The 23,572-nt window shown below is 43.5% G+C and overlaps 2 protein-coding genes and 1 non-coding gene across 7 annotated transcripts in view; 2 read left to right on the top strand and 1 right to left on the bottom strand.

Annotated features, from left to right (window-relative positions):
• WBP4 (WW domain binding protein 4) overlaps positions 1 to 12,034 on the bottom strand; it is a 34,519-nt gene extending 22,485 nt beyond the window's left edge. For 2 of the 4 annotated variants that reach the window (XR_004965980.1, XM_036298551.1), the window contains exons 1-4: positions 11,773 to 11,933; positions 10,799 to 10,871; positions 4,897 to 4,959; positions 4,677 to 4,800 (exon numbers count right to left, since the gene is read on the bottom strand). Coding sequence is in view for 3 of the 4 variants with exons in the window: in XM_036298551.1 (XP_036154444.1) it covers positions 4,677 to 4,800; positions 4,897 to 4,959; positions 10,799 to 10,871; positions 11,773 to 11,774 (262 nt within the window). In the remaining variant the exon portion in view is untranslated. Of the gene's footprint in view, positions 1 to 4,676; positions 4,801 to 4,896; positions 4,960 to 10,798; positions 10,872 to 11,772 lie in introns of all 4 variants that reach the window. The other 2 variants (XM_036298553.1, XM_036298552.1) reach the window with 2 other exon arrangements.
• A 28-nt stretch (positions 12,035 to 12,062) lies between these two features.
• Positions 12,063 to 23,572, top strand: part of ELF1 (E74 like ETS transcription factor 1) — a 143,409-nt gene continuing 131,899 nt past the window's right edge. For both annotated transcript variants that reach the window (XM_036298544.1, XM_036298542.1), the window contains exon 1: positions 12,063 to 12,579. The gene's annotated coding sequence lies outside the window, so the exon portion shown is untranslated. The remainder of the gene's footprint in view (positions 12,580 to 23,572) is intronic.
• Positions 12,610 to 12,681, top strand: TRNAE-UUC. Its single transcript has one exon. It is a non-coding gene; the product is annotated as a tRNA-Glu (tRNA).

Here is a 23,572-nt window from a genome sequence, read left to right as displayed (position 1 = left end):
AGAGAGGCATAGAGAGTGAGAAACATCGATGAGCTGCCTCCTGCACACCCACTACTGGGGAAGTGCCTGCAACCAAGGTACATGCCCTTGACTGGAATCGAACCTGGGACCCTTCAGTCCGCAGGCCGATGCTCTATCCACTGAGCCAAACCGGTTAGGGCTTATTACTTAAATTTTAATAAAAACTGAAGGTTGTATAGCTAACAAGAGATAATTCTGTTTGACTTGAAACCTGTGCTCCTAACCACTCTGTATATCCTTAGTTATTCAAAAGAAAAGATGTACTTGACATAGTGTAAGAAAAAATAAAACAATCTCCAAGTAGACCATAACATAAAATGTATAACTTTATTTTAAAAATTCTTTATACTGAATTGTTGTACTTTTAATAAAGGAATATATATCTCATTCAGGAAAATGCTACAAAAATTATGAATTCTCCCAAGGCATATATTTGATGAGATGACTACTACTCTTTAATTCTGCAGGAATGCCAACATCTTCTTTTTTAAATTTTGTTTTATTGCTTAAAATATTACAAAGAGTAGTTCATATGTCTCTTTTTTTTTTCCCCCTTGACCTTCCCCCAGCCTCCCCTACCCCACAGGGACTCGTGTCCAATGGTTATGCTTATATGCATGCATACAAGTCCTTCGGTTGATCTCTTACCGCCCCCCCCCCCCCCCCGCCCCAAGCCCTCCCCGGCCTTCCTGATGCCAACATCTTTTCTCCCTTATAAACACCTTATACATCTTATAAACATGTAGCTTTATCTTTGTAAAATAATGCTTTCCCCATTTTAACTAGCAATATCCAGGATAATATTTTTAAAGTCTGGTTATAACTGTTTTTATTTGATGAGGGCAATGTCAATTAACTGCTATTCTGTTTAAAAACTTAACTGAAAGCAGTTTTTATTAGGGTAAAAATACCAATCCATGCCAATGACCACACCATTATGTAAGATCAACAACTGTGACTTGCAATATGCCTGGTTTAAGGACAATGGATATGTCATGGAAAAAAAGTTCCCCACTTAAAGCCTAAATTTAATAACAAGATAGATGAATGTTTTAAAAAAATCTTTTTATATTTTTTTATTGATTTTAGAGAGGAAGGGAGAGGGAGACAGAAACATCAATGACAGAAAATCATTGATCAGCTGCTTCCTATATGCCCCCTACTGGGCACAGAGCCCCCAACCTAGGCATCTGCGCCGACCGGAATCAAACTGTGATTTCCTGGTCCATAGGTCGATGCTCAACCCGAGCCACGCTGGCCGGGCTAGATAAATGCTTTTTATCTGGAACTGAGTATCTTCAAACACTCAAATTATTTACTTTGTTGCTGGCAAAGATGTGATGCAAAGGAAACCCTTATACACTCTTGGTGTGAAAATTGGTCTAATCACTATGGAAAACAATATGGAAGTTCTTCAAAAAAATTAAAAATAAAAACAGGATCTCCAAGAGATATATGCACTCCTGCGTTTATTGCAGTATTATTCACAATAACCAAAATGTGGAAACCTAAATGCCCATCCACAGATGAATGAATTAAAAAACATGTAGTATGGAATAGTATTCAAGCATGGAAAAAGAGGATATCCTGCAATTTGTGACAACATGAATGGACCCTCAGCAGACTGTGTTAAGTAAGATAAGTCAGAAAGAGAAAGACAAGTTCTGTCTATCTCCTTTGTGGAATCTTAAAAAAGTCAAATTTAGCCCTTGTTGGTGTGGTTCTCTGGTTACAGCAGCAGAATAAATAAACAACAGAATAAATAAATAGTCAAACTTATAAAAAACAGAGAGTAAAATGGTGGTTACCAGGAAATGGGGGGTTGGGAGAGTAAGACTGCTGCTGTTTAAGGATACAAACTTGCAATGAGTAGTAAATAATCCACAGAGCTCTAATGCAGAGGTCACCAACCTTTCTGACTTCACAGACCACCAGTGGTCAGTGGACCACCGGCTGGTGACGGCTGCAATGCACAGAGCAGTGATTTTCAACCTGTGTGCCCAAAGAATTTTTAAAACATGCAAAACCTGACCTCTTTGCCCTTAGAGTGCCAAATAAAAAATGACAACAGCCAACACAGTAACTGTCTGGTGTAAATGAATCAAAGTTATACCTATGGTTTTTGTCAGGTTGACAAAATAATAGAATATATTTTTGGTGTGCTGCAGTATTTTAGTAATTAGTTTATGTGTGCCGTGAGATAAAAACAGTTGAAAACTGCCGGCAGAGAGTAATGAATATAGATAAAAATATTGTACTACAATTAAGTAATGCGATAAATATCACTACAATGGCACTCTATACAATAAAAGGCTTATATGCAAATTGTCCCCTCGACTGGGAGTTTGACCAGGGATTGGGGTTGGCTGGCCAACAGACTGCGGCCCATTCCCCCGATGAGGCCCTGCCAAGTGCCTGTGGCCCCTCCCATGCCCAGCCCCCCTATCAGGGGCGGGGCTGGCCAGCCAACTTCCCGTGTCCCCTCCCCCTGACCCCCTCCCCCACCCCCTGGCCTCGATCGGCCCCCGCAACCCCGATTGGGAGTGAGGCCAGCTGGACCCCACTGTGCATGAATTCGTGCACCGGGCCTCTAGTGGGACTATGATATACTAGAGCAGTGATGGCAAACCTTTTGAGCTCAGTGTGTCAGCATTTTGAAAAACCCTAACTTAACTCTGGTGCCGTGTCACATATACAAATTTTTTTGATATTTGCAACCATAGTAAAACAAAGACTTATATTTTTGATATTTATTTTATATATTTAAATGCCATTTAACAAAGAAAAATCAACCAAAAAAAATGAGTTCGTGTGTCACCTCTGACACGTGTGTCATAGGTTCGCCATCACTGTACTAGAGGCCCGGTGCACAAAATTTGTGCACGGGTAGGGTCTCTAGGCCTGGCTGGCCATCATGGCTGATCAGGGCCTTCCTTCCTTTCCCCAACTGCCAGCCGGTGTCTTCCTTCCTCTGGCTGCCAGCTGGGGCCTTCGTTCGGCGCTGCCCCCTGGTGGTCAGCGCACATCATAATGAGTGGTCGAACTCCCGGTCGGTTGAACTCCCGAGGGGACAATTTGCAAATTAGCCTGCTATTATATGGGATTAGTATCACAGTAACACATTGTACACCTTAAATTTATACAATGTTTGTCAAATATACTCAATGAAAAAGTAAAAAGAAAAAAGTAATCCACTTTCTAGCAATAACCCATTAATGCTAATATACAAAAACCCTGAGTCCGTCACAACCGGAGGCTCGACCAACCGGAAGTCAGTCTTACAGTCAGCGCTGGGATGCCATGGCGACCCAGCACTGACTGCTGTGGCTGCAGGCGCGGTGACCCAGGACTGACCGCTGAGGGGGCTGTGAATCATGCCTGGAGAGAGGCCTGAGAAGCAAGGTCTGATCCATAGCCTCTGTGGCAGCTGTTGATCAGCATTTGCCTCTCTCTTTCTCTCCAGCAGCCATGCCTCCATTTCTCTCCAGGCTGTTGATCAGGCCCTGTTGATAGGCCCAGAGACGCTGACTGGCATAGAAACTGACCAATCAGAACCAAATCGGGGTGAAGTGTGAGGAGCCAATGGCAGTCTAGGAGGCAGAGCTTTTGACGCTGACTGGCACAAAAACCGACCAATCAGAACCAAATTGGCCAGCAGAGGAGGGCAGTTGGGAGCAAGATCAGGCTGGCAGGGGAGGGCAGTTGGGGGTGACCATGCCGGCAGGGGAGGGCAGGTGGGGGCGATTGAGCTGGCAGGAGAGCAGTTAGGTGTTAATCAGGCCAGTAGAGGAGTGGTTAGCAGCGGTTCTCAACCTGTGGGTCGTGACCCCTTTGGCGGTCAAACAACCCTTTCACAGGGGTCGCCTAAGACCATCCTGCATATCAGATATTTACATTACGATTCATAACAGTAGCAACATTACAGTTATGAAGTAGCAACGAAAGTAATTTTATGGTTGGGTCACAACACGAGGAACTGTATTTAAAGGGCCGGAAGGTTGAGAACCACTGGGTTAGGGGGTGATCAGGCTGGCAGGCAGAACCGGTTAGGGGCAATCAGGCAGGCGAGTGGTTAGGAGCCAGCAGTCTCGGATTGTGAGAGGGATGTCTGACTGCCGGTTTAGGCCCGATCCCACAGGGATCGGCAGTCAGACATCCCCCGAGGGGTCCCAGACTGGAGAGGGTACAGGCTGGGCGAGGGACCAACCCCCCCCCCCCGTGCACGAATTTTGTGCACCGGGCCTCTAATTCACTGTAATTCAACCATATAAATAAACACAATTCAGTTTTTACCATATGGATAAAGTAAACTGTAGTTATGCAATACCTATTTTTTAATAAATAATTCTTTTAGCCAAATAATTAGAATACCTAGAAAACTCAAATGTCTCTGAAATGAACCACTGACCTAGGATAACTAGGACTAGGTAACCACCCAGGTAGTATGGCTGTTGTGAATGAGGGGTGTTAAAATCTGAAGCTTTAAAAGCAACACAAAAGTGTATAAGCAAACTTCCATAATCTAAACAGGGCTATGATGCATAGGAAAAACACTAATAGTATATACTCTGAGGGTATAACCTCTTTATGGAAATAATAAAAGCTAACTTAGCATGACCTCTGGTGTTACTTTTAAAACATGCTATTTTTTTTACCTGACTCTAAGCCAAGCCTTTTCAAATCCTCTTGGTATGCTTTCAGGGCAGCTTCCTCCATTGCAGCAAACTCCTTTGATGCCTTTTCTTCTTCCTTTGCCTTATCCAGGCTTTTCTGTTTAATCTTTGTAAGACACATTTAAAAGTGAAAGCTAAATAAAAGACTGATATTTACATAGAAAAACTGACAAAAAAACAAAACAAAAACAAAGTAAATTACCTCACTGATCCTCTTTGCAACATTTTCTTTATGATTCTTTCCTCTTTCATGAAATTCAACACTCTTGAAAATGAAAAAAAAAAGAAAGAAAATACAAAGGAATACTACATAAACATCATAATGCTCACATTAAAGTAACAGTAAATTTGGGAATGGAGGATAACAAAATTAAAACTAAAATGACTGGTAGAAAAGATACAAAATAACTTGAATGCAAATTGGCCCTTTTTACCAAATGATACTATAAAACTTAACTACTATTTATTACTAGAGACCTGGTGCACAAAATTCATGCAGGGAGGGGGTTCCCTCAGCCTGGCCTGCACCCTCTCGCAATCTGGGACCCCTTGGGCATCCCTCTCACAATCCGCAACTGTTGGCTCCTAACCGCTCACCTGCTTGCTTGCCTGATCACCCATAACCACTTGCCTGCCTGCCTGATCGCCCCTAAGCACTCTCCGGCCTGTCTGATCGCCCCTAACTGCTCTCCTGCCTGCCTGCCTGATTGCCCCTAACTGCCTCTGCCTCAGCCCCTGCGGCTTCATCTGGAAGGTCGTTTGGCTGCCTGGTCTAAGTAGCATATTACGCTTTTATTATTATAGATTATGCCTTCTGACTAGATCTCCTTTGGTGCTTAAAATATAACCATGATTACCATATTAATGGAGGAAAATACAAGGTACACTTGATGACTAATCTAGTGACTATGATTGTAATGAGGACTCAAACAAGACATGAAGCCAAAAGAGTGGGAAAAAAAATCTTAATTCAAGAAACACCTCTCAACCTAGTGTCAAAACCAGTAAGTCTCTAGAATTTACACTGCTCTACTTGCCACATTAGATAAGAGACAATAACCAATGATCCTTAGAGCCATATTCCTCCATATTTCCATATTGGGAGAAAAGTAGACATTAAAAAATTTATCTTAATTATAGAGAGGAGCCACCACAACTGTGAACAGCACCCAATAGAGGAGCTGCTACCAACTGAGGAGCAGCTGCTACCACAACCGCCTGAGGAGCAACCGCAGCCCGAGGAGCCACTGCCACCCAAGGAGCAGCCACTGAATGACTCAACATCTAGATATGGCAGTATGATCAAACATGGATAGACAAAGAAACCCCCAAAGGAAAGAAAAGGAGGACTTGCCAGAAACGCAGCTAAGTGATACAGAGGCATGCAACATGACAGAAAAAGACTTCAGATTAAGGGTCCTAGAGTGCATAAACCAGATGGAGGAAAAAATCAAGCTGTATTACAAAGCCACTGTTCTCAAAACTGCCTGGTACTGGCACAAGAACAGACATATAGACCAGTGGAACAGAACAAAGAACTCAGAGATCGACACAAGCCAGTATGCTCAATTAATATTTGACAAAGGAGGCAAGCGCATACAATAGAGACAAGACAGTCTCTTCAATAAATGGTGTTGGGAAAACTGGACAGATACTTGCAAAAAAATGAAACTAGACCACCAACTTACACCATACACAAAAAATAAACTCGAAATGGATAAAGGACTTAAATGTAGGAGGGGAAACCATAAAAATCTTAGAAGAAGCCATAGGCAACAAAATAGCAGACATTTGTCGTAGCAACATCTTTACCGATATAGCTCCTAGGGCAATGGAAACTAAACAGAAAATAAAAAAATGGGACTACATCAAAATAAAAAGCTTCTGTTCAGCAAAAGAAACCATCAAAACAACAAGAAAGCCCACTGCATGGGAGAACATATTTGCCAATGTTATCTCTGATAAGGGTTTAATCTCCAAAATTTACAGGGAACTCATACAACTTAACAAAAGGAAGATAATCCAATTAAAAAGTGGACCTAAATAGACACTTTTTGAAAAAGGACATTCAGAAAGCCAAGAGACATATGAAAACATGCTCAAAGTCACTAATCATCCCAGAGATGCAAATCAAAACAACGATATACCATCTCACACCTGTCAGAATGGCTATCATCAACAAATCAACAAAGGACAAGTGCTGGTGAGGATGCGGAGAAAAAGGAACCCTTCTTCACTGCTGTTGGGAATGCAGACTGGTGCAGCCACTGTGGAAAACAGTATGGCGTTTCCTCAAAAAATTAAAAATGGCCGAAACCAGTTTGGCTCAGTGGATAGAGCGTCGGCCTGCGGACTGAAGGGTCCCAGGTTCGATTCCAGTCAAGGGCATGTACCTGGGTTGTGGGCACATCCCCAGTGGGGGATGTCCAGGAGGTGGCTGATCGATGTTTCTCTCTCATTGATGTTTCTGACTCTCTATCTCTCTCCCTTCCTCTCTGTAAAAAATCAATAAAATATATTAAAAAAAAATTATCTTAATTGTAAACAAATATTTTTATATAATGTGGTAATGGTACAAAATGTTAAACTCCTATGAAGAACAATTTGGAACTATCTATCAAAATTAAACTGCTACATTAGAGCTCCCTAAAACTTAATTTGGAGAGTGCTTCAGGATATACTGTTCAATTAGAAAGTAAAACAAAACGCCCTGGCTGGTTTGGCTCAGTGGATAGAGCTTCAGCTTGCAGATAGAAGGGTCCTGAATTCAATTCCAATCAAGGGCTCATGCCTGGGTTAGGAACTCGACCACCAGTAGGGGGAGTGCAGGAGGCAGCCAATTGGTGAGTCTCATCATGATGTTTCTATTTCTCTCTCCCTCTTTCTTCCTCTCTGAAATCAATAGAAATGTATTAAAAAAGCAACAACAACAAAACAACTGTGGTACAATACAGTGTATATAGTATGTAACCTTTTATGTATGTTAGATTAAGAACCTATATACATATAGAAACAATAGAAGGCTAGACAAGAAAATGAAAAGGGGTAACCTATGAGGAATGATGGTAACTTGGATGAATGACAGAGGTGGGTGATTGAATGTTATCACATATTTAAAACAGCCAGAAATGCTCCCTATGGTTGTACACAATAAGAATTATCTGCTAAACTTTGCAAAATAAGTTTTGTAAATCAAATCTTACACAACGCATTACCTGAGCTATTCTAAAGTACTGTGAATTCCTCTTTAAAAATGTGACTTTTTAAGGCAAATGTTCATCCTTTTTCATATATTAATTTTTCTAAAATTTATTATACACCACAAAGACTATTACAGGTCCATTAAAAATAAATTAATTTTGTTTCTAAGTAAAGGTTAAAGTGGTGTGTATTAGCAATTCAAGGAGATGCAGAAAGACTATCCTAGAGAAATTATTTACTCTACATAACTCATGGAATTCATTGAACTGCTTTACCTCCAAGAAAGACACTATCAGTGAGTTGTGTAGGTTGGCCTAAGTCAGTGGTCGGCAAACTCATTAGTCAACAGAGCCAAATATCAACAGTACAACGATTGAAATTTCTTTTGAGAGCCAAATTTTTTCAACTTAAACTATATAGGTAGGTACATTGTTATTAACTTAATTAGGGTATTCCTAAGACTTAGGAAGAGCCACACTCAAGGGGCCAAAGAGCCACAGTTTGCCAACCACGGGCCTAAGTCAAACAAGATAGTCAAGAACTTTAGCAACTATTAAAAAAGACCAAAAAAAACAAAAACAAAACCCAAAAGAAAAACCCAAACTCCTTGTAGACACATCGATGTTTCTGTCTCTTACAGACAATCCTATCCAATAAAAGCCTAATATTCAAACTGTCCCCTCGACCGGGAGTTCAACTGGGAATTCGACTAGGGGGCAGGGCTGGCGGCCCAATCATGGGAAGAGAGGCCCCGGCTGGCGGTGGTGGCGGTCATAGGCAGCAAGGGGAAGGGAGGTCCAGGCCGCAGCCGGCAGCTGCTAGGGACCCTGCCCATGCACGAATTTTGTGCACTGGGCCTCTAGTCGTAAATAAATGTCTACTAAACAAATACAACATTGTTACAGATAGGGCTACTATTCTTTTGTGCATCCAACTCTATCAAGTACAAAGGATTTGAATATATAATATATTTTTAAAATACCTTAGCCCAGTGGTTGGCAAACTGCAGCTCGGCAAACTGTGGCTCGCGAGCCACATGTGACTCTTTGGCCCCTTGAGTATGGCTCTTCCACAAAATACCGACTTCCGCGCATGGGCCACGAAGTTTCTATTGCATTGTACGTGCGCGCCCGCATGTGGCATTTTGTGGAAGAGCCACACTCAAGGGGCCAAAGAGCCACATGTGGCTCGCGAGCCGCAGTTTGCCGACCACGGCCCTAGCCTATGGGTACTATGTACATCAAGCATGTCAAACTCTCGGCCCACAATGAATATTTTTACGGCCCAGTCAATATATTATGTAAGAAACATTTTAATAAAAATTTTGTAACTATGATGTTTGCTAATGACTGATCACTATAATTGTGTTGCATTCATTTCCCTTATGCACTTAATGTGCAGGCTCATCATTTCTCTCCACTAATACTAGCAGTGAATATTTTAGCAGCCGATTGCCACATCATTAGTCTTGGACTGACTTGTTTGGTGTGTGCAACAGGAAATATTTCGCTTTTGGAAAACAAGAAAAATAGTTATTTGCGTTAAGCTTATTAATTTGTGCAGTTATTCAGTGTATGGTAAGTTAATGTTCTAGAAAAAAATATTAATTTTTATTAAAATGTTCTATTATTTTATGTTAACGATTACTCATTATTTCAGCCCTTTGTATTCAGCATGTCTCTATCGAAATAAACCTACATTTCTATGAAAATTGAAGCTTTTGTTTTTTTGTGGCCCACATAAACTTAAAACCTTACTTGGCCCATGTTAGCCTTTGAGTTTGACATGCTTAATGTACACAGTCCTATGACATGCATGAGAGGTGTAAAAAAAAAAAAGACAATGTTGCTGCTTTTTGTTTCATGTCTTAAAAGCTGAAACTAGACTAAGAGACACAGTAATATAATTTGCTTAACAGAGTTGCCACTTTCATATTCCATGACAGAGGTAATGATGTCTTTTTCAAATTTAAGCATTCATAGACATAAAGCTGTGCATCAAGTATATTTAATTATCTCTAGAGCAAAAAACAAGAAAAACTACAATATTTCTTCTTACATATTAAGGGCTTTCCACTTTTACTTGGTATGTGACAGTGTTACAAACAACACCATCACAACTGGATGTTTCATAGACATGGAGGAGATTACCCACACTCAAGGTTCATTTCCTAAATTGACTGAAGGGCCATAGTGAAATAATTGGGCTTAGTACATACATATGCAAATTTAGGCCAATGAAAAGGAAGAAGGCACACAAGGAATGAAAAGATAACAGAAGCCCTAGCCAGTATGGCTCAGTGGATAGAGTGCTGGCTTGAGGACTGAAGAGTCCCAGGGTGTGTGGGGGAGGGCAATGGATGTTTCTCTGTCTCTCCCCCTCCCTTTCACTCTCTAAAAATCAAAGGAAAAATATCCTCGGATGAGGATTAACAACAAAAAAAGAAGATAGAAAGATTTTCAACGTTCTGAAACGTCTAGAGCAGCGGTTCTCAACCTGTGGGTCGCGACCCCGCTGGGGGGGTCAAACAACCCTTTCACAGGGGTCGCCTAAGACCATCGGAAAACACATATATAATTACATATTGCTTTTGTGATTAATCACTATGCTTTAATTATGTTCAATTTGCAACAATGAAAATACATCCTGCATATCAGATATTTACATTACGATTCATAACAGTAGCAAAATTACAGTTATGAAGTAGCAACGAAAATAATTTTATGGTTGGGGTCATCACAACATGAGGAACTGTATTAAAGGGTCGCGGCATTAGGAAGGTTGAGAACCACTGCTCTAGAGCAATGCATATGAAAATGTTTTGCAAACTCCAAGTTTCGATAAAAAAGGGAACACTTCACATAAACACATTATTAGAATCTCTATTAGTGGAACTGCCATACAGGCCTATTGTCCGCTATCCAGCACTTGCAGTAATCACAGAATTTCTTTGGTTGTGACTTCCAGTAGTCAGCCCTGAAAAAGGGAAAAATAAGTCTAAGCTTATTTATAAGTTAAACAGGTAAAACTCTGTATGCTTTACATCTTAGGATTTGAAATATACGCCTCTGCTACTGCATCTGGCCTTGCTATATACAACCGCGTTGTTTTATTGTCTGAAAGTGTTGCCACTCAGGTAGAAAAGTCTGCACCGGATTGAAAACTCCCTTAGACAAAACAGCTTAAAAAAAAAAGTCGTCCCCCCATATGTTAACGTCATCAGTGTGAAGAAATGAGTAACACCTTAGAGAAGACTTGTCTTTCCTCCCCTCCTGGCATTTTGAGAGGCTGCTGTAATGGAGGTCTGAAGACGCTCACAAAGCATGCTTTAGGCCAAGTTGCTTGCACCAAAAGAACAAACATAGCGCAAGGCTCCTCTGGCGGAGGTGCGGCTCCTCCGAGACCATCAGCTAACGCAATTTGTTCTTGAGCCTCCGGGCGAGAGAGAGTTGGGAAACCCAAGGGACCTCTCGGCTGGCAAGACATGGGGAAAACAATCATGGCTCTAACCGGGCCGGCTGCTCCGGTAGGCGGAGGACTCGGGGGGCCACAGCCCGACCCCAGGGTCACCACGCCCCGCGCGGCTCAAGCACCCGAGACCCGAGGCTGCGGCGCCCCCCCGCCGCCAGGGGGCTGGAGCTCGCCGCCCACCTCCCGCCCGAGAGCCCGTCCGCCGTGCCCCGGGGCGCTCCCTGGGCAGGGTTTCCATCCGGCCCCGAGAACCGGTCCGGCCGGTCCCCAGCAAGCGGCGAGCGCGTCCATCCCGCCTCTAACCGAGGGGCGGGGGAACGGGGACGGTGGCGGAGGGGAGCCGGGCGGGGAAAGGGCCGCCCAGGGGAACAACACGTCCTTGTTTGGAGCCCGAGACCCAACTCACATGACTGGACCAGCCGCTCCGCGCGTCGCCCGCGGGTCCGGCCCAAGCTCGCGTTCCCCTCCCGGGGCGAGCGGCAGCCCAGCCGGCACGAGGACCACCCGAGCCTCCGAGCCGCGACACCGCCCGGGACCAGGGTTCCACGGTTCCCAACTACGGGTGCCCGGAGGACGCAATCCGCGTTCCGAATCGCCTCCACGTCCCCTCCCCCCCCAGGGGCGGGCCTCCGGCTCCTGGGAGGTGGGGTGGGTATAAAGGGGGTGAGGTCACCGAGAAGGGGCGAGGCGTGACGGGACCTACGCTGAAGGGCGCTAACCCGGAGCCTCCAGTCTCCGCGTCATTCCCCCCGTTCTCTTCCCCGGGGACCCAGAACCTCCACCCTCTCCTAGGCTCGCTGGCTCGTGGCCGGGGAGCTCGCGCGCCGCCTCCGCCCCGAACGCAAACAGCTGTTCCCCGAGACGTCGCCGCCCTCAACTTTGCCAAGTACTCCGCACGCACTTTGACCAGCGGAGCAACCCGGACCTGTAGGCTGGGGGCCGTTGGCGGAGTTAAAAAAAAAAAGAAAAAAAAAAAGGGAAAGGTGAAACCGCTGGTTTCGGGGCCGCGAGTTGCGGGGTTTGCCTCAGAACTTTCCTGAGGCGGCTGTGCGGCAGCGTCCCCCTCCGCGACGCCCGCGCGCCGGGACCGGGCTGGTTCCCTCGCTCGGGAGCGCGTGGGCAGCGGAGGGAGCGGCGTGAGTGGCGCAGGAGCGGCGGGAACCGCAGCGGCGAGAGGTGGAGAGGAGGCGACGCGGGCGCGGGCGCTCGTCAGGTGAGTCACTGCGGCGTCTTCACCAGCACCTCCCATATGGTCTAGCGGTTAGGATTCCTGGTTTTCACCCAGGCGGCCCGGGTTCGACTCCCGGTATGGGAACGTCCTGTGCTTTTTTTTTTCCTTTAAATTTCTTACTAAGAGGCATGGGCAACTAACTTATTTTATTTCCAGTGACTGGCTCCCCTCACCAAGTGAGGGTGTGGAACAGGAGACTTAGGTGCTTGCTACTTGCGCCGTGCCCTGGGCTGGGCTGGGCTGGGCTGCGGGAGTCACGAGTGCTGCGCCGGGCGGGCTGCAGAGCGAGTGCGCTCGGCTCCCTCACCTCCCGGCGGGAAGGAGTTTCACTTTCCTTGAGGCTGCCCCCCCCCGCCGCTCCGGTCCCTAGTCGTCCTTTCCCAGATGCTCGGGAGGTGGACGGTGAATTCTGGCCTCGCCTCACCTCCGCCCCGCGCGCCTCTCGGACCCACAGCCTCCTCGGCCGCCCCCTTCCGACCGTTCCGAGTGACTCAGCCCCGGCCCTCGGCCGGTCGGGGAGCCGCGCCCAGCTAGGAGCCCACGTAAACTCATCGCTGTGGGGTAACGACAGCCCCTCCCCGCACAGAGCAGCCTCCCGGGGGGCGCTCGCCTGTGGCGGGCAGTGCCCGCGGTGAGCTTGTTCCTGTCAGCGCGGCTGCCAGTCGCCGTGGAACCAGCCGCGCAGCCGCCGGCGTCTCCCGCGGAGCCCGAGCCCGAGCCCGAGCCCGGCCGGCGAGTTTGTCCCAACTTAGATCTCGGGGCACCGGCTGCAGTTCACAGCCCCTCCGATTCTTTGGCCTGGGAAGGGAATCTTTTATTTCCCCTCCTTTAAAGAACTACACACACACGAGCTGCGAAGAAAAATACCCCTGCGATGAGATGTGTTTTAAAAAGAAAACTGACTTTCCGAAGAGTACAGCGCCTGGAGCGCCGATGATAGATTATCCCGGGCGGAGGCGGGGCTTGGGAGCGAACATTGGCCCGAGACTGGGAAGGGGATGCTATAACAAAGTTTCACTGTATTTTTAAATATAGAAGCCTTGTGTTTATTTCGAAGAAGGGGCAGCTGTGTCAGAAGCATGTGAGCTGTAAGTGAAACAAAAGCGTTATCTTAAATGCAAGCTGAAATTAGAAAATGGGGTGAGCTATATAATGTTTAGTCTGTTGTGGCCCTGGGAACACACAAAGCAGGGAAAAGCGGCTCTGATGGAGTTTCTGGTCCGTGCCCTTCCTAAGAACAGAAGTTTTGGTTCTGAGTATGCTTTGAAATAGTCTGTCAGTATGATCTGCGTGATTAAGGATTAATGATGTCTCCATTGTACATAAACCTCCACAACTAGAGATATTTTAAATTATCTTTATTAACTCAAATATTTGAACGTTTACTCTATACCAAGCATGATTAGATGCTTTTGAAAGTTACTGGTGTTCACTCAGGTCCTTCCTGTTAGGAGGTAGTGGATAGAATATGAATGGAATCATATTTTAGCCCTTGTGATGAGCTGTATGACTTGTGTAGATCTTTCACCTTTTCTGTGCTCTGGGTTTAGAGCCATCAATTCTTGATAATACATAACACTCACACACTTTGTTGAACAGTTCTTAAATAGGTTATGAGAGTGGAAAAGTTTCATTTAAATAGTGGGATTGTGTGATGATTAAGAACCATTTACTAAAAAATTATGTCCAAACTTGGAAGGAAGTAAAGACTGCTCTGCCTTTATTATCTCCAAATAGGGCTTAATTATTTTTTTTAAAAATTAAATCTTTATTGTTCAGATTATTACAGTTGTTCCTCTTTTCCCCCCCATAGCTCTCCTCCAGCCAGTTCCCACCCCACCCTCCGGCCTTACCCCTCCCACTGTCCTCATCCATAGGTGTACCATTTTTGTCCAGTCTCTTCCTGCACCCCCAGACCCCTTTTCCCCCAAGAATTGTCAGTCCACTCCCTTTCTATGCCCCTGGTTCTATTATATTCACTGGTTTACTCTGTTCATCAGATTTTTTATTCACTTGATTTTTAGATTCACTTGTTGATAGATGTGTATTTGCTGTTCATAATTTTTATCTTTACCTTTTTCTTCTTCCTCTTCTTAAAGGATACCTTTCAGCATTTCATGTAATACTGGTTTGGTGGTGATGAACTCCTTTAGCTTTTTCTTATCTGTGAAGCTCTTTATCTGACCTTCAATTCTGAATGATAGCTTTGCTGGGTAAAGTAATCTTGGTTGTAGGTTCTTGGTATTCATCACTTTGAATATTTCTTGCCACTCCCTTCTGGCCTGCATAGTTTCTGTTGAGAAATCAGCTGACAGTCGTATGGGTACTCCCTTGTAGGTAACTGACTGCCTTTCTCTTGCTGCTTTTAAGATTCTCTCTTTGTCTTTTGCTCTTGGCATTTTAATTATGATGTGTCTTGGTGTGGTTCTCTTTGGATTCCTTTTGTTTGGGGTTCTCTGCACTTCCTGGACTTGTAAGTCTATTTCTTTCACCAGGTAGGGGAAGTTTTCTGTCATTATTTCTTCAAATAGGTTTTCAATATCTTGCTCTCTCTCACCTTCTGGCACCCCTATAATTCGGATGTTGGTACGCTTGAAGTTGCCCAGAGGCTCCTTACACTATCTTCATATTTTTGAATTCTTTTTTCTTTTTGCTTTTCTGGTTGGGTATTTTTTGCTTCTTCGTATTTCAAATCTTTGACTTGATTCTTGCAATCCTCTTGTCTGCTGTTGGATCTCTGTATATTATTCTTTATTTCAGTCAGTGTATGCTTAATTTCTAGTTGGTCTTTTTTCATATCCTCCAGGGTCTCACTATATTTATTGGCAGTTTCTAGAAAATTCTTGAAAAACCTTATAACAGTGGTTTTGAACTCTATATCCAGTCGTTTGCTTTCCTCCATTTCTGTCATTTGTGTCCTGTTTCTTTGTCTCTGCATTTTTTATGCTTCCCTGTGTTAGTAGAGTGGCTTTGTGTGCTAGGTGTCCTATAGGGCCCAGTGGCTCAGCCTCCCCAATCACCTGAGGTGGACACTCTTGGTGCACCCCTTTGTGGGTTTTGTGCACAGTCTTGTTGTAGTTAAGCCTTGATTGTTGTAGGTATCACTGGGAGGAATTGACCTCCAGGCCAATTGGCTGTGAGAATCAGCTGTGTCTGCAGCAGGAGAACTTCTGTGCTGAAGACACCCTTCTGGGGCAAGACTTGCTTCAGTGGGGCTTTGGTGCTCACTGAGTCTGCCCCCTGAGTGTGTCCCTTATGGATCTGAGGAGTTGTAATCTGGATGGTCCCACTCTGACCATTGGGTACACTGGCTCTTGGATCTAAGGAGGTGCAAATTTAGCCTCTGCCTGAGGCTACCCAGTAGGAGCTATGAAGAGATTTGCAGATTCCCCTTCCTTGTTTGGTGTTTGGAGGTGCTCAGATGAGGCCCAGCTGTGAAGCAATGCAAGCTGCTATGGGGCCTTGGGCCTTCTCTTGGAAGTTCTGGGTCTGTCTGGCCCAGCTGCAGTTTGTTAGGTAATTTTCAGATTGCAAAGGGCCAGGGCATTCATATGCAAAAGCCTCTGCACACAGCTTGGGTGGGGCGGGGTCTCAAGGAATCAACAGGGTGGAGCAAACAGCTATGGCTGATCCTCAGCCCTGCCCTAAGAGGCCCCGAGTCTCAGTGTCCCAGTAATTGCTGCAAGTACCTCTGAGAGAAAGCCGCCCTCGAGTTCCGAGTTCTGCCCACTGCCAGACAGTCCAGTTTCTCCCCGTATGAGTCTGGGTCCCCAGAGACTCACCCGGAACTGGAGTTCAGAGCAGTTGGGGGTTTGTGACTCCCTCCTGATTCAAAAAGCCATGTCGTCAGTTGCCAGCCCTTGCCGCGTGCGCCTCCATACCTCTGCACTTTACTTTGCAGCTCCTCTGAGTCTCAGTGTGCTTTTCTCTTTCCTTCTAGTTGTAGAATTTCCACTCAGCCAGCCTTCCTGTGGTTCTGGATGATGTCTGTTTTGTCTTTTAGTTGTATTTTTGCAGTTGTTGTGGGAGGCAGCAATTTCTGGTGTTTATCAATGCCACCATCTTGGTTCTCTCTAGGGCTTAATTCTTGACCTTACATTTCGTAATGACTTGGTATCATATTGTATCAAATGGTGCTAAAGTAGATGTGGCTTTTACTGAGCATCCACTAATTCAAAAAGCTTTATGAGGTTTGTCCACTTGAGGGTATGCTGAAGGGAGTAGTTTGGTTTCTGTCCAGGATGCAGACTCATGTAGTTGGATGCCAGGCAACACCCAGTAAGGCTGCATCTGAGTTGTGGAAGCAGAGGTGAGATATCAGTTCTACTCAGGGAAGAGGACTGGAAAAGAGACATCGAAGGGAGAATGTTTGCCCTGGACCTTGAAGAACTGGTTGGATTTCTTTAAGTGGGGAATGTGAATCAAAAAGCTGAGGTGAGGGAACAAGTATGAGACTGGTAAGTAGTCTGGTTCTGCAGGAGCACACAGTGCCTGGAGGCAGAGCCATGGAGATGAAGTTGGGACTAGATAACATGTTCTTTTATCAAAGATGACATTTATGTCTCTAGAGTTTTAAGAACATTTTTTGTCTTTTTGAAAAAACCAAATGTAGCAGTAATATGTGAAAATGCTTGTTTTAAAAGATTAAAACAATGTAAAAACATGTAGATTATTTTGTGTCCATAGGTTTTATGTTTAGCAATTGAATATTTTTAATTAGTAGAGTGGAGAAAAGCAGTCAGTTAATTAGAATTCAATGGAAAAAATGAGACCTAGGTTTAAATTATGAAATTGATTGCAACTATGTTTTTATTGGCTTGCTTTTTTCAAAATGACATTAATATTCTAAGACAAAGCTGCTAGTTACTGTCAGTAAGGCATACACCTTACTTGATTCAGACTAGATAATAAATGTATAAGGATGTGTTCATATGCTTGTGATTCATATGCAGGACTACCAAAACACCATTGGTACTCATGTTTTAGGTGTTCTGTCTTGGGCCATAAAATAAAGTGGTAACTAATTAAATGCCATGGATTTACCCAAGTAGTCTCTTTAATATTTACTATTACTAGTTGTAGTTAGAAGGTATGTAAAAGTTCAACAGGTGTTTGCATAGATGGACACCTGTGTTTAAAGAAATATAAGGTATTAAAAATGATTGCATTTTACAATCCAAAGAGCTTACTTATGGTCTCTGAGGTCCAAGATTATCTGGCCTCTGCTTACCTCCCCAACTTCATCTCCTAACTTCTCTGCCTCTTCCTTATACTTTAGTCACCCTGACTTCCTTTTGTTCCTTGAACTTGCCAGACTTACTCTTTTCTCAGTTTTATATTTTGCTGTTTCCATTGCCTGGAATATTCCCCCTCGAGCTCTTTACATCTTAGGTCAACATTATCTTCTCAGATTGGTCTTTTCTGACCACCCTACCTAGAGACTCCCTTTTGTTCTTGTTTACTTTCTGTTTAGTTTACCCTGTTTTATTTTCTCCTTTTTCTTATTTTATTTTACTTTATTTATTGGGGTAGTATTGGTTAATAAGATTATGTAAGTTTTAAATGTACACTTTTGTGGTACATGTTCAACATATTGCATTGTGTGCTCACCACCCAAAGTCAGATCATCTTCCGTCACCATATATTTGGCCCCTTCCTTTTTATTATTATCTAAAGGTGACATGTTTATTTCTCTTCATGTTTATTTCTTGTGTTATTCCACTGGGATATAAATTCCATGAGGTAAGTATAGTGAGATGATTCTTATTCTATAAGATTCAAACAATACAGATGTTGGGACCCTTATACCACATCTTGTATGGTATCATTTAAATTTTCTGGAATAGCAAATCTATAGAGAAAGAAGATAGATTTCGATTTTCTAGGATTGGGGGTGAGGGGCCAGAATTGAAGGATGGGAAGTGACTGCTAATGTAGGGACAAGATTTCTTTTTAGTGTGATTAAAATTAGATGGGATGGCTGCATGATTCTGTAAACATACTAAAAACATTTGAATTCTCTTTGAATGGGAGAACTTTATGGTACGTAAAGTATATCTCAATAAAACTTGAAAAAGATTGAAGCAATAAAAAGCATATAGAATATTTGTCTTTACATTTTACATTTACCATTTGGATATTAAATATTTAAAAATAAATATGGAATAATTTAGTACTGCTACTGTTGCTCCTAGATAGTTCATGAATGTAGCAAGTGCTTATTAAATAGCTGCCAAAAGAGGTTAAAATATACAGGTATTTTAATTATGATACAGTGCATTGTGGGATAAATGCTCAGAGGGGACTAAGTTAAGGGTTGGTTACAAGAGTTTGAAGGTCTCCAAAATATCTGGATTTGTGTGAAGGGAATGGGGAAGGGTCTCTTAGAAAGCAGCATTTGAGGTGGGCTTTGAAGCCAGGTTAGCCTTTAGCTGGTGGAGATGGTATGGTGGGAGGTGAGGCAGGAGCCAGAGCAGCCGTGGGCAAACTACGGCCCGCGGGCCGGATCCGGCCAGTTTGAAATGAATAAAACTAAAAAAAAAAAAAAGACCGTACCCTTTTATGTAATGATGTTTACTTTGAATTTATATTAGTTCACACAAACACTCCATCCATGCTTTTGTTCCGGCCCTCCGGTCCAGTTTAAGAACCCATTGTGGTCCTCGAGTCAAAAAGTTTGCCCACCCCTGAGCCAGAGGCACATTAACAGTTCCTAGCATAGCATATTTTGGCTGAACTGAGGGAGGGAACAAGTAATGTGGGAATGGGAAATAAGGCTGCAAAATAGGTTAGGGTCTATAGCAGATAATGTTAGTGCTGGCAGATCTCTGGTGTCCTTTTGTCATCCCCAATCCCTCGTGTTCTTCCAATGGCCCACACTTGGGAAACAGAGAGCTGGCAATGTCTGGAGGCTTATTTCCTTTCTACTAATAAGTTCTCTATCCAAGACTGTCCAGTCAGGAGTATAACTTTGGAACAGGGGCGTTGACTCATGCCCCTCAGTATCATTAGCACTTGGAACAGTGCTTGGAACCCCGTGAGCATTTAGAAAATATTTGAATGAATGAAAGCCAGGAAGTTGCAAGGCTCATTCATAGTGAAGTTTATTTTACAAATCCCCTTGACTCTTGCAGAACATTTAGATAGAAGATTTTGGAAGATTCTAATTATGAAGGTCCTTGAATTTGCAGATAAGGAATTTACTTAGCTAGGAGAAGGGATTTCTGGTAATACGATAAGTGTTTTAATAAATTAATTTGGTGGTGGTGTGCAGGATGAACTGAAGGGTGGAAGGGTTTTGTCTGTGGTGTCCTCTCCCATCTTCCTATTCCTATTCTTGCTCTCATTTTCCCTGGGTTAGGCCTCAACCAAAGTCAGGGTCTCCTGTAGTACAGTAATAATCTAACAGCTCTTCTTACTTCCAATCTCTTCTTAAATAAGGTAGTCGCAGCAAAATAGAAAGGATCAAAGGAGATACATTTAAGAAAAGTTTAAGATGTCAGGAAATAAACACTCCTAAAAGAAATAGGGAAGGTATAAAGCATAGATTTTTATTTTTAAAGCACAGGCAATTTTCCTTCCTAGTGTTGGTCAGACAGTAAATTTTTATTGCTCACCTGTGTGTATGTGTATGTGGCATTTTGAACACTGTAATTGTACATTGAATCCAGCGACAAAGTTAAGACTGTCATCTTGCCACCCTGTGGACAATATAATTTAGAACTAAACCCCTCAAAATTATAATATACCTTCATTCATTTGAAACTCACTATTTTAGAACTGCTTATGGTTCTTCAATATTGGTATATGTAGTTATGTTCATGAAAGGGAAAGTTGAAATTAGTTTGTTTTCTGAGACATTTAAGTAAACAGAATTATTAAGCTACAATCAATAGCTTAAAAATTACAAAGAAAGTCAAGGATGTTTTTTAAATGGCATACTTCTTTCATCCATTGATTTTTTAGAGAGAGTGAAGGGACAGGAAGAGGCAAAGAGAAAGAGAAATCGATGTCATATAGATTGGTTGCCTCCTGCATTTGCCCTGATGGCCAGGAATTGAGCCAGCCACTGAGGTATATGTATATGCCCTTGACCCATGGAACCCATGACCCTTCAGTCTGAGGGCTGACCTTCTAACTACTGAGCAAACTGGCCAGGGAAACATCTGTAACACTTTCAACAATAAAGATAAATAAATAAAAAAGGAAATCCTCCATGCTTTGATGAACTCAAATTGTAATTATGTAAACAATTCAGATTTCATTATATGTTATTTAATTAGAAGGGCAGTCTGCTAAGAAATTAAACTGATAAACTAGCTTGAATCAAAATGAAATGGTGAGCCTAGCTGGTGTGTCTCAGTGGTTGAGTCTGACCTATGAACCATGAGGTCACAGTTTGATTCCTGGTCAGAGCACATGCCCAGGTTGAGGCTCTATCCCCGGTGGGGTGGTGCGGGAGGCAGCTGATCAATGATTCTCTCTCATCACTGATGTTTCTCTTTCTCCCCTCCCTTCGTCTCCGAAATCAATAAGTAAAAATATTTTTTAAAAAATGAAATGGTGATTGTGAAAGAATTGTTTGTTCTCTGCAATTCAGGAAATGGTTCTACAAAGTTTCCCAACAGATGAGCTGTATTTACAGCCTAATGTCGTAAGTGACTTGCGCGCTTGTATTCCCAGAGGTGTCAGGAGGGGTGTGGATTTAGCATTTGAAATTTGTGTTACCAGTTAGGCAGAAATGGGCTGCAGTACCATTCTGATGTCAGCAATTACATGTTCTTTCTGATTGTGATATCCAGGCTGAGGAAGACAATGGATGAGTATCCACTGAACTCCTAGTCCCTTAAATTACGTGATATTTCACCTTAGGACCTTTACATTTTGGTAATGGAGAGATTTTTCAAATATAATGTTAATAATTTTATTTTTACTTATTTATTTTCATTTAAATTCTTTATTGTTTAAAGTATTACATGTATCTCCTTTATATGCGGGGCCACTCCCAACACCTAGCACATGCCCTCACCCACCCTACTGTCTGTGTTCATTGGTTATGCTTATATGCATGCATACAAGTCCTTTGGTTGATTTCTTTTCTTTTTTTTTTTTTATTTAATTAAATCTTTATTGTTCAGATTATTACATTTGTTCCTCTTTTTTTCCCCCCATAACTCCCCTCCTCCCAGTTCCCGCCCCACCCTCCGCCCTCACTCCCCACCCACTGTCCTCATCCATAGGTGCACAATTTTTGTCCAGTCTCTTCCCGAATCTCCCACACCCCTTTCCCCCCCAGGAATAGTCAGTCCATTCCCTTTCTATGTCCCTGATTCTATTATAATCAACAGTTCCTTCTGTTCATCAGATTATTTATTCACTTGATTCTTAGATTCACTTGTTGATAGATGCATATTTGTTGTTCATAATTTGTATCTTTACTTTTTTCTTCCTCTTCCTCTTCTTAAAGGATACCTTTCAGCATTTCATATAATCCTGGTTTGGTGGTGATGAACTCCTTTAGCTTTTCCTTATCTGTGAAGCTCTTTATCTGACCTTCAATTCTGAATGATAGCTTTGCTGGATAAAGTAATCTTGGTTGTAGGTTCTTGGTATTCATCACTTTGAATATTTCTTGCCACTCCCTTCTGGCCTGCAAAGTTTCTGTTGAGAAATCAGCTGACAGTCGTATGGGTATTCCCTTGTAGGTAACTGAGTTTCTTTCTCTTGCTGTTTTTAAGATTCTCTCTTTATCTTTTGCTCTTGGCATTTTAATTATGATGTGTCTTGGTGTGGTCCTCTTTGGATTCCTTTTGTTTGGGGTTCTCCGCGCTTCTTGGACCTGTAAGTCCATTTCTTTCACCAGGTGGGGGAAGTTTTCTGTCATTATTTCTTCAAATAGGTTTTCAATATCTTGCTCTCTCTCATCTTCTGGCACCCCTATAATTCTGATGTTGGTACGCTTGAAGCTGTCCGAGAGGCTCCTTACACTATCCTCGCATTTTTGGATTCTTTTTTCATTTTGCTTTTCCGGTTGGGTGTTTTTTGCTTCCTCGCATTTCAAATCATTGACTTGATTCTTGCGCTCCTCTGGTCTGCTGTCGGGAGTCTGTATAATATTCGTTATTTCAGTCCGTGTATGCTTAATTTCTAGTTGGTTCCCCAATATAACATCGAGGGTCTCATTAGTTTTCTTGTAGATCTCATTAAGTTTATCGGCGGCTTCTAAACAGTTCTTGAGAGACCTTAAAAGTGTGGTTCTGAACTCTATATCTTCCATTGACAATTTTGTCCTGGTTCTTTGTCTCCGCATTTTGTTATGCTTCCTTGGTGCACCCCCTAGTGGTCTTTGTGCGCAGTCTTATAGTTAAATCTTGATTGTTGTAGCTAATTCCAGGGAGGGTTTGACCTCCAGGCCAAGTGGCTATGAGAATCAGCTGTGTCAGCAGTGAGAGAACTTCTGTCCTCTAGGGAGGTGCTAATCTAGCCTTTGCCTGAGGCTATCCGGCAAATGCCTGTGTGCAGGGCTTGGGCGGGGCGGGTCACACAGGATCAACAGGGTGGGCCGGAGAGAGCAGTTATGGCGGCTCTCAGTCCTGTCCCCAGGGGCTCTGCCTCTCTGAGTCCCAGCACCCGCTGCAAAGCTCAGAGAGAAAGCTGCACTCGCTCTGACCGATGCCAGACAGTCCCGTTTCTCCCGTTTGAGGCTGGGTCCCTAAAGACTCGCCCGGATCTGGAGCTCAGAGTCTGCGACTCCCTCCCCATTGAAAACGCCAACCGCGCCCTCCGCCGCCAGCCCGCTCCGCGCACTCCGCACCTCAGAACTTGACTTCAGCACTGCGCCTCCTCTGAGTGTCCGTATGCGTTTCTCTTTCCTCCTATTTGTAGGACTTCCACTCAGCCGGCGTTCCTGTGGTTCTGGGTGCTGTCCCTTCCGTTTTTTGGTTTCACTTTTGAAGTAGTTGTTCAAAGCAGCAAA

This window comes from Myotis myotis, unplaced genomic scaffold (genome assembly GCF_014108235.1).
Source record: "Myotis myotis isolate mMyoMyo1 unplaced genomic scaffold, mMyoMyo1.p scaffold_m19_p_3, whole genome shotgun sequence".
Lineage (NCBI taxonomy): Eukaryota > Metazoa > Chordata > Mammalia > Chiroptera > Vespertilionidae > Myotis > Myotis myotis.
This window is presented reverse-complemented; position numbering and strand designations above follow the sequence as displayed.